Below are 10,472 nucleotides of genomic sequence, written 5' to 3'. Positions count from 1 at the left end.
GGTTTGTAGATACAGAAATCAGCAATGCCCTGCCCTTTTCCAAAAATAAGAGGTATTATTTCATCAGTGTTTACTGCAGATGAATAAATGTAAGCAATCTGTTCTGCAGAAGAGCCAATAAAAATGATTCCTATTTGGGCCGATCTAAAATTTTAATACATTTCAGATGAAACTTTGGGTTGTGTTTTTTTTTTTTTTTAAGAATGTATTATATGTAGTCAATCAAACACAAAAGGAAATTCACACTATAAAAGATTCTTAAAAAATCTCATTTCAATAAATCACTTTCTTATAACTGACTTTTTTTTTTTAATCAAAATTCACTATTTTGAAAATTGGACTGAAAAATTGGACTATTCCTGTGGAAATGAAAATGTTCTGTGACAACACTCACCGTCCTCAGTAAAAACACGCAATTGTAAAAGCAAAATGTTCTTTTCACAAGATCATATTTGGTGCTTTTATAGCTTTCTATGTTTCCAACAGGTTGGAAACAGAGTTCACTGCAGGTCTGAAAACCTCACACATTATTTATTCCATCTAGCTGCAGTGTCAGAACAAGAGCCCAGCCCTGAAATTCTCTTTCCCTCTCCATTCTTTGTAGCTTGTTTGGGAATCCTGTCTGTATCAGTCGGTGAATGAAAGAGGCAGCAACAAAGTCCACGCATCTCTTCATAATGCTGTCATTCATGGTGGGTTTGACTCCTGACAATTCACGATGCAAGAGCAAATGAACCAGGCTAACTCACTGGTGCTCTTTCTGGAGCAGGGCTGATGAGCACACAGACCACAGACATATGTGGTCTGTGTATTAGGAAAAATATTAGGAAAAGATTCTTCTCAGAAAGAGTGGAGAGGCATTGGCACAGGCCAGGGAGGTGGTGGAGTCATCATATCTGGAGGTGTTCAAGAAGAACCATGGAGATGTGGCACTGAGGGACGGGTCAGCAGGCACGCTGGGGATGGGTTGATGGTTGGACCAGATGATCTTAGTGGTCTTTTCCAATATTAACATTAACATATTCTATGATTCTGTAAATACAAATGGAAAGAGAATTTGGAGAGTCCTCCACCTAAAGCCAGCCTGAGATTCCCGAGAGGGCCACAATATGGGAGTAGCATCTACGTGAAGATGGGATTGAGCAGTAGTGATTACAAGACTACCATTTTAAAAGATAAAATTACTCATTTTTTGGAAGAGCTGACACAGTTAACTGTATGCTTAGCTACTGTCTTAGCTACTAAGATCCATTTTTATCTTCTGCTTTTTCCTGTGTTTTTGATGCCAATGCAGTGATGCCTGGGTGTTTCAGGAATGCCCACATGGGAGTTTCTGAGAGCTGAAATAGGTTTGGGTATCTCAGCTCCTGGGATAAGATGGGTGCTAAAAGGGAGCGAGGTGTGTGGGGCCTTCACATTATGGGTCTGGATTTTTTTCGTAGGATGCTCTTTATTAAGACTAATGGAGAATACGCCAATCCGAAAGGAGAGAGAACTTCATTCTTCAGCTTGGTGTGGGCGAGAGGCCTGTCAGCTCCTCCGAAAACGCTGCTCTCACGGCTCCAGCAAAGGCCTCACTCGCAGGTACGTGGCGGGCAGCACCTGGGGAGAACGCCAGAGAAATGAACGTGCGGGACGATGATGTCTTTCCACGCGTGCACTTGCGGGGCCGGCCGTCCACCGTCCTCAGGCAGCCGGTGGAGGCGGGGCCCAGGCGGGCACCCCCGTTCCTCCCCCGCCGGCGGCTGAGCCCTTAACAGGTAACGGAGGAGGGGCGGCCGCCGCGGGGTCGGGCCGGGATCTGCTTCCTGGGTTTCCTTTCGCTTCAGCGGGGGCATCGCGGGGATCGGGGACCGCCGCCGGGCCGGGCCGGGCGTGTGTCCCGCCCTGTGGCCGCGCCCTCGCTCCCCGTGCCCGCTGACGCCGCGTCCCCGTCCGCAGGTCCGAGCCATGGGGCCGCTGTGCGGAGGGGCGGCGGAGCGGCTGCTGCGGGCGGCCGGGGCCGGCAGGAGGCTGCTGCTGCTCGGCGCCTCCCGGGGCAGCGGCAGCCCGGCGGGAGGGAGCCCGGCTGTCCGCCGCGAGGCCTTGGCCGTCAAAAAGCGAGGCTACGACATCACCAGGAACCCCCACCTCAACAAGGTAGGTGCCGCTTCACACCGCCCTGTACACGCCGGGTGATGGCGGCGGGGTGCCGGCCCGGTGTCATCCTGCGACGTGAGGTTTTGGGTAGGGAACGGCGGGTGTCTGGAGAGGGGCAGCTGGCGGTGAGGGAAGGACTGCTCCAGAGGGAGGTGGGCATGGAGCAGCCTGCCCGGGGCAGCGGGCACAGCCCCGAGCTGCCGGAGCTCATTGGGTTTGGATAGCTCTATCAGATGTAGGGGTGGATTTTGGGTGGTCCTGCACGGAGCCATCGGATGGGCTCAGTGATGTTTGTGGGTCCTTTCCAACTTGAGATACTCCGTGCGATGTGCTGGTGGCTATCTGTGGGCTGTTGGAAGAAGACTTGTGTAGTGGATGCCCTGACTATCCATATTTCCATCCGTGTCCATCCCCAATGCCCAGCCCTTGGGAAATGCTCAGGACCTCTCTCTCGCAGTGTGTCAAACTGGACAGAGCTCAAGGCGAGTTGCAAGGGGTTGCCTTCTGGTTTGGTGCTGACTTTGTCCTTCGTAGCTGACCTCCTCGCTTCCATCCACCCACTGCTGCTGTGGTGCTGGTAGTGCTGGAAGAGCTTGGGTTGGCCTTCAGCATTTGTTCTAGTCACCCAGTGAACGAAGGGAGAAAGGGTCAAAAGAGAGCACTTCTCCTAAAAACCCAATACCAGCCTAGTATATTTCAGTATTTCAAATCTGCAGCACGGTGTAGATAGCTGATGGGGCTGTGACTACTGATCTGCCTCCTGTGTCATTCTCTGGGCCGTAGACTGGATTACAACTACTATTTTGTGTAGTTGGCGTCTCCAAATGCCATTGCAGCATTCCCAGAGGACAGAGGTGCACAATGACACAGGATTTTATTGAATATGGAGCTACTTTATAGGCAGTCTCTTTGAATCATTAGACGATAAATGTCTGCAAGGCTGAAGAGAAGAGGAATTTCCATCTGGCTCTTAATGCTGATGAATTATTGTTGCTTACATGGTTTGGAGAGCTTTTTCTTCAGTATTTGCCTTGTTCTCTTCATCATACAATGGTAGTTGGAGAATAACATAGCTAATGTTTCTAGTGGCATTATATGTAACAGCTTGAACTGAAACATTAACACTTTGACTATTTCTCAATGTAATAAAATGATAACATATAACTGTGGGGATCTATCACATTTCTTAAATTGATCTCACTTCCAAGGAAGGACATTCCAAAAAAATCTCTCATTTTGTGCCTTTCTAAAGCATTCATCCCATCACTGAAAGGCAGCATTTCTCTTTAACTGGAATTTTGGTCTGCGTGGAAGAAGGAAAGAAAACTACTTCTGTTGGAGGTAAAATAAATTCTGGTGTGCTCTGTTTCTCCCACCTGGATGTTTGTTGTTAATGTTTTGTTCTTGTGTCAGCACAGGCCAGACAGCCATCAATATGTCATCTTCAGAGCATTCTAGTGAGAAGGGATAAGGCTGACATCTATGGTAAGAGATACACGTAGAGAGATGGTGCCCCTATGTAACTATCATTACAGTAAACATCTAGGTGCTCTTCCCAAACTTTTCCAAACAGGCTTCTCTTTGCTGTTCTTTGCAGTTCAATAATAACAGTTTAATAAGGAATTCAGCATTCAGCTGAGGTGGGATAGTTCAACCAGTCTGTATGTGGTTGAGGTATGATTGATGGCCATTTGTTCTGCCTTGCTGCAGTGCTGTAAGCCAGAATTGACAGGTTTTCAGCTATTGTGATCCCATCACATAGCAACTACTGATTATATCTCTAGTTGCTGGGGGTCATTGCCATTTGTCTGAAATGGACCTTGCTTTTATCTAAGTTTTCATCTGATCGAAGGCTGCTCTGTAGAGGATAGTCCTCACATCTTCCTCAGAACGTCTGAAAATGTTTTTTGGAGAGACACTGGGCAGCACGTGTTCTGCTGCTCTATTCAATGCACTGGCTGCTCAATGGCTTCTGTGTGAAGCTTAAAGAGTCAGTCTAAAACTATGAAATATGTGGCGGTTTATTCAACAAAGTTGACTGAATCCCTCCAGCAGAACCACAGATGGATTAACAGTGTGAGGTTATTGATCCAAGTCTTTCCTTGACTGCTATGTCAAAGTTGCTTTTGTTTAGATGTTGAAGTCACTGCTGCCAGGTCCTCTCAGGTACCCTCAAAACCTGTAAAAGGAAGCTGTCTTCTGAGAAGCTCATCTGTTTTCCAGACCTACCTGAGAAGGAAAAAGGAAAAACTGCTGGTGGACATAAGTTTGCAGTTATTTCTTTTCTTAGCTCATTGTTTACTCTGTAGTTAGTTGGATTTGTAAGAAATACAAGCACTATAGTAAGCAGAGATAGCAAATGACTTTCTCCTGTTCTTGAATTATTTGGCCAGTCTGTGCATTCTGCATAAGATCTTTCTTGACTAGGATGCTTTGGGGAAAATTTAGAGGACAAAATTGACTTTCAGTTAAGGCATGGTTGGGTTCCATCCCTGGGACTTGGTTCAATTATCAGTTATGTCTCAGACTTTCTTTGCACTGGGAAGGTAATGTGCAAGGAAGTCATGTAGCTTAAATCATGTGGCAGTAGGAAGATGCTGGGAAGACAGAAGCATCTATGCTTCCTCTGTGCTGATGAACATACTGCATGTTTCTGTGTAACTCCAATACAGCTCTTCCTTGTGTTTTGGACTATTACAGCCCATGTGATCCAAGGGCAGGTCTTGGGAATTCTCAGCATTCTTCTCAGGATGACTGTGGTCCTAAAAGGCAATTGCAGTTGTTCTCAGCTGACAAAACAGCCACAGAAATAACAGGAAGGAAGAGCTTGTCACAGGTTTTAATCAAGCGTCTCGTAAAGAAGTTCCTTTCCTGCCTTTGAATGCTGCAAAATTGGAAATGCTGAACATTTTTTAAAACATCAGCCGCAGAGAACTGGTGGGACCACACTGTGGGGATCCAAGTGCACGTTGGTTCCATTTACTGAAAGCCTTGGCCATGTCTAGGTAACAGACCTGCTGCCAGGGCAGCAGTACCCATTATGACCCATTGGGACACAAGCCTGTCTACAGCATTGAGAAGAACTATCTTAGCAGCTGCCTTAGCACATCTTATCCGCTTTGTATGTTTTTATGCGCTATGCACTATGGAAAGCATCATAATGAATTATCAAAACAGAATTACCAGTCTGCAGCTGTAAGAATGAAACTTTCTGAAGAATTGCTGTGGGCTTCTGCAGCAGAGTTGAAATCTACTGTGGCACGGCACACATCATTGAGATGCAGGTTGGTGTGTCCTTCAGCTTTCTGGGGATCAGAATTACACAAATCAAGGGTTCTTTGAACATGGTGTCAGTAATTTGCCTTTGCAGCTGAGACGAGGTGATACAGCCTTGCACGTGGAAGAAATCATCCTAAAATTAGCTGGATTAGTGAAATGATTGCATTTAGACAAAATTAGCAACTAGTACAAGGGCAGTGCATCTGAAATGCCTGTTGGCAAGGTCAAATCAAGGCAGATTCTTCCTTCAAATTATTAAATCTTTTCCCTAAATCCAGATAGTTATATTCTTACAACTAAAGTTTCCTGTTGGCTGGTTAGCAGTCTCAGTAGACATTTACCCACTGTGGATTTTGAGTGGCTGTGTGACTCCCAGCATTTGTCGACTTCCCATCTGCTCATGTTTTACAGTGTAAGAGTGTGAGATGGGCAGAGTTTAGAGACTGTCCTCTTTTTTTTTTTTTTTAAGGAGTCTGTATTTCAGCAAAGTTTAAAGGAGACCAAACGTGAATTGTTGCTGTTTTGGTTGTGGTCTTCCTGTTTGTGGTTGGGTTTCTGCTTGGTTTCTGGGTTTTGTTTGCTGTGGGTTCTTAAATACACTGAAGACACACTTGGCCTAGAGAGTCCCCACACAGAAAATAATGAAGGACGGAGGGTGCAGGGGAAGATGTCCTACTTAGCTGTGCTATTTACTCACAGAATCACATGATAGTCGAGCTTGGAATGGACCTCTGAGTCTGTCTGGCCCAACCCCAGCTCAAGCAGGCAATCTGCAGCACATTGCTCAGGTTTAATGTGTAGCTTCAGTAGATTCAGTTCATTGTCTCATTATCTGTCACTGTCCCTGCTTAGAGATATAGAGATGACATAGAGATGACATGAAATGTTTCAAGATCTATAGATGAAATATGCTAAGAAAACGTAAAAGCATTACTGTAATGTAATGGACTTATCTTCCAAGTACTGTGCATCCTAAATAAAATCATAAGAGATGAACTTCTCTGCAAAGTCATTGTCCTGGACCTGACATGGCCCAAAGCTGCTGGAGTTCAAGGAGCATTTGGACAACACTCTTAATAGTTTGGATGTTGGGTGGTCCTGTGTGGAGCCAGGAGTTGGACTCAGTAATTCTTGCATGTCCTTTCCAGTTTGGGATTGTGAGATAATAGCCTGGTCATCAAATCAAGCCCAGAGTAAGTCTGTTGGTGCTCCCAATATTGGCACCAGCTTGCAATAGTCCCTTTGCTTCCCCAGCTTGGAGCCCAGCCCCTCTTACTACTGCAGCACCAGGCAGCCCTCTGCCTTCCTGTCCCCCAGCATCATCTCCTGCCAACAGTTGCTCTCTTCTTTGGGATCCTGTCAGTGCCTTGAGAGTAGAGCTAACGTGGAAAAGTTTGGAAGAGCAGAAGCAGCTTAATGCTGCTGAGATGAGTGGAGTGCCTCTGCCTTTTTGTTCATGGAATCACAACCCTGCAAAAACATCAGTACTTGTTTTGCCTTTGGTGCCTGTAAATGCTACGAGGGGCTTGGAAGTACCTCTCAGGCAGATTTTATATGTGCTGGGTTTATGCTTGTGGCCACCATAAGACACTAAAAGGAATAAAATGTGACTTGGACCGAAGTACTTGTTCGCTGAGCAGTTCATACCATAAAAAATGCCTTTAAAATTGCCTTTAAATTGTGGAATGTTGTGAGTTTGGCAGCTGCCTATGCTGCTTTCCTTCTATCTTATGGTTTCTCTAAGAGAAGACTTAATTCTTAACACCACATGTGTTTTGGTGTAAGGGCAGAGCCAAGGCTGCCCGTAGCTCTTGTTTCATTGGGTGGACTGGGCTTCTTTTGACGCTTGGGTAAGAATTACATTTAACTAATGAACTCTTCAGTCAGTACTGTGAAAATTGATCTTGGCGCATTTAAAATAGATCCAGGGCTGAATGTTACAGCTCGTTCAGCATTCCCATTTATTGCATCCAGTGAAATGCATGGCAAACCTCCAGCTGATTGCTTTGGATACTGAAGGTAAGAGTAAGTTCCTTACGTGTGGGAATGGTCCTGTAAGCACTCCTCACTCCACTGCCTCCAAGCCTTGCCCTGCATGAGTAGCAGGGTGCTATATGAGCTGGGTTCTCACAGAGATATATTTCAGCATCTTTGTAGTGTTTTGTGGCAGAGGATGACCTGGAACAAATTCAGATTGACTTGATTTTGAATAAATGGAACATAAACTGAATTCGTCTTTGGCTTCTCTGGTGGCCACCTCCAGAGGTACACTTATCTGCTGTTACCAGTGTTAATTCAGAGCTGAAAAGGAAAGGTGAGGTCTTCAAAGAACCCAGCACTTTATCAGAATCAAGAAATGGAAGCTTGTCAGCAACTTCATTGCTTTGATTTGAAGCCTGCTGGCGTAAGGAGCTGCTTGCCCGGGGTCTGGACTATTGGGTCTCAATGCTCTTGTCTCTTCTTGCAGGTAGTTGGACTCTGATCTTTACAGGCTCCTTCCAACTGAGGATGTTCTGTGAAGTGTTCCCTAGTGGATGGGACCTAAATACCTGAAAGACCTACAGACTAATGTCACCTTTCTTACAGAGTTCTGCCTTAGTAAGAGGAGCAGTGAATTGTAATTCCTCTATTTTTAGGTATCATGTTGATAGAGTTTTATATAAAAATAACTCTGCTTTGCCTCAGCTTTGTCACTTGAGTTATACTGAAGTTAGTGAGGGTAAAAAGTGGCTTTTTTTTAGGCTTGTGGTAGACTTGGATAGGGAAGCTCATTTTATACATTCACTAAATGACCTGAGTTGCATAGTTTGACCTTTAATCTACTCTGTCTAGTTGCATATACTTTGCTTCTGTTCTATTTCATCTGCTGACACAATCAAGCACAGCACACAATTTCTATAAATGAGCTTGTGTGCAGCATGCCATGGGATGTAAGAATTACAGAAATTTAGAGTGCAATACATGGGATTCAACACAATAAAAATAGTTTTTCATAATAATGCACAGCACTAATATTTTTGCCATATTCTGTTTATATTTTCACACTCCCCTCCTCGCATCCATAAATAATTCCTAGGTCTCTGCTGAACCTTAAAGTAACCGATTAGTTTTCCCTTTAATAAGAAAATAAACTGGAACATAAGTCATGTTGCCCTTCCGTAGGCACACCTTGCTGAGGGTCTGGTGCCCTGGTGCTGTTGCACAGTTAGGACTTATGCCTGAAAACATCTGTGTTACTTCGCTGGTTTCAATCCACTTGAAGAGAACGAAGAAACAAATGGCTGTTTTAATTACCCTGGGAGTTTTGAGTCATGGAATCATAGAATTACTAAGGTTGGAAAAGACCTCCAGGATCATCCAGTCCAGCTGTCCGCCTACCACCACTGTTTCCCACTGAACCATGTCGTCCAGTGCAACATGAGCATGCTTTTGATTTTTAACCTCCTCTTTGAGGCCTGGACACTTGCTATCTCTCCCCAGACAGCATGACATTCTGATGAATGACTTAGATATTTTCAGCTTAATAATATTTTCTCTTTTATTTTCTAACCGCAAAGCTTTTTATAGTTCTCCATACCATACACAAAGCTCGGCTGTAAACTAAGCAGACTTGGTTCTGACAAAGAAAATAACACCAACACCAAAGTTTTCTGTAAATCAGACCTTTCTGCTTTGCTTCCCTTTGCAGCTCTTGTTTCAACATGTTGAGAAGGGGTTGATGTTCTATGGAACTGAATTTTCAGTGAATTTCTATATTCTGTATAAAAGGTCAGCATTTTTTTTCTGTGTCCAGTTTATAAAGTGATAAGGCTGTTTTGTAATATGTCCGTATGGATTAACTGTGTTCAGCCTCATAAAGCACGCAGTTAGGGCCGTACTGTGTTTTGCAACAGAGGAAGAAGTTGGTTATTTCACATACAGCAGTGTTCTGGACAAGGCATCTTGAACTTTAACTCTTTGGCTTGGCAAATGGATTTGTCATTTCCCCGAGTGGTTACATTCATTACAGAAGCTATTAAGCTTTGTTTAATCTTCATTTCTAGGGTTTGATGTTAAACTTGCAGGTAATCTTAACTATGGTTAGCTGCAAATGAAATGTCATTTTTGAAAGTGTCTGCTTTACTAGGGTTTCTGTTTTCAGGGTGGTCTAAGCGAGGGCAGGGGCTGGAGGGAGGGGCATGTTTGTCAGTAGGCCAGCTGATTTAGATGGAGGGGAGAAGAATGTGAACAAAGGGATTTTGATGTTCATAGCCCCTCTTTTAGCAATTTTTTCATATCCCCCAATCAGATCCGATCTGTTGGTTCAACTTAAAGACAAAAAACCTCAACCAAACAAGAAAAAAACCCACTTTTTTTCTGGTGAGCCATTTCTTACCCTAGAGGTAGCTAAATGTGTTCATGTTGCCTTGTGTGTCTATAGCTAATTGCTGACACAAAACCACATCTTCTCTAAATCGGACCTTCATATCACAGTTGTTGGAGGGACAAGGGCCCCTTCTTTTCCTTTTCATGAAGGTGTCTAAACCTGGCCATAAAATGAGCCGAATGACAACAGTTGCCAGCTGCAGTAGTAAGTCTGAATCCTGTGAAAAGCTAAATATAATCTAAAAATGTATAAGCTCTTCCCCACAGGTATGAATTCAGCAGAGTTGTAGAACAGTTGCTGGAGAATTGCTTTTGACATTGGAAAGTCAACAGATACTTCACGTTGGTTGCCCCAGAGCTCATAAGGAAGGTGAGCTTGGACAGATGAAGCAAAGACAGAGTATCACAGAGTGAAATCTCCAACTATGAGAAATACTCATAGTTCCACCAGAATAATTTGGCAGTTTCGTTGGTTTCTGGGTGAGAGATGGGATTTTTGCATAAGGATCTGAACATGTATGGAATGATCAGGACATGAGAAAGAATTAAAAATTCTTCCCTCTGCCTTTAGCGGACAGCTTGGCTTGTTGGGTGAAAGCAGTGGGAAGCAATGAATGGGAGATCAATCATATGTTCCATATAGATGTGTCTACAGAAGTCTTCCAAAGCAGAAGTTAATGCTGATCCCA

General features: G+C 44.3%; 1 protein-coding gene across 1 annotated transcript in view; it reads left to right on the top strand.

Annotated features, from left to right (window-relative positions):
* Nucleotides 1–1,950: 1,950 nt before the first annotated feature.
* Nucleotides 1,951–10,472, top strand: part of ME3 (malic enzyme 3) — a gene marked incomplete at both ends in the record, with an annotated part of 113,929 nt that continues 105,407 nt past the window's right edge. Inside the window, one exon of the mRNA XM_079549739.1 lies at nt 1,951–2,139. Coding sequence (XP_079405865.1) covers nt 1,951–2,139 — 189 coding nt within the window. The remainder of the gene's footprint in view (nt 2,140–10,472) is intronic.

This window comes from Tetrao urogallus (assembly GCF_951394365.1).
Source record: "Tetrao urogallus genome assembly, chromosome: 1".
NCBI lineage: Eukaryota > Metazoa > Chordata > Aves > Galliformes > Phasianidae > Tetrao > Tetrao urogallus.
The sequence above is the reverse complement of the archived record's forward strand: the minus strand, read 5'-3'. Positions and strand labels throughout refer to the sequence as shown.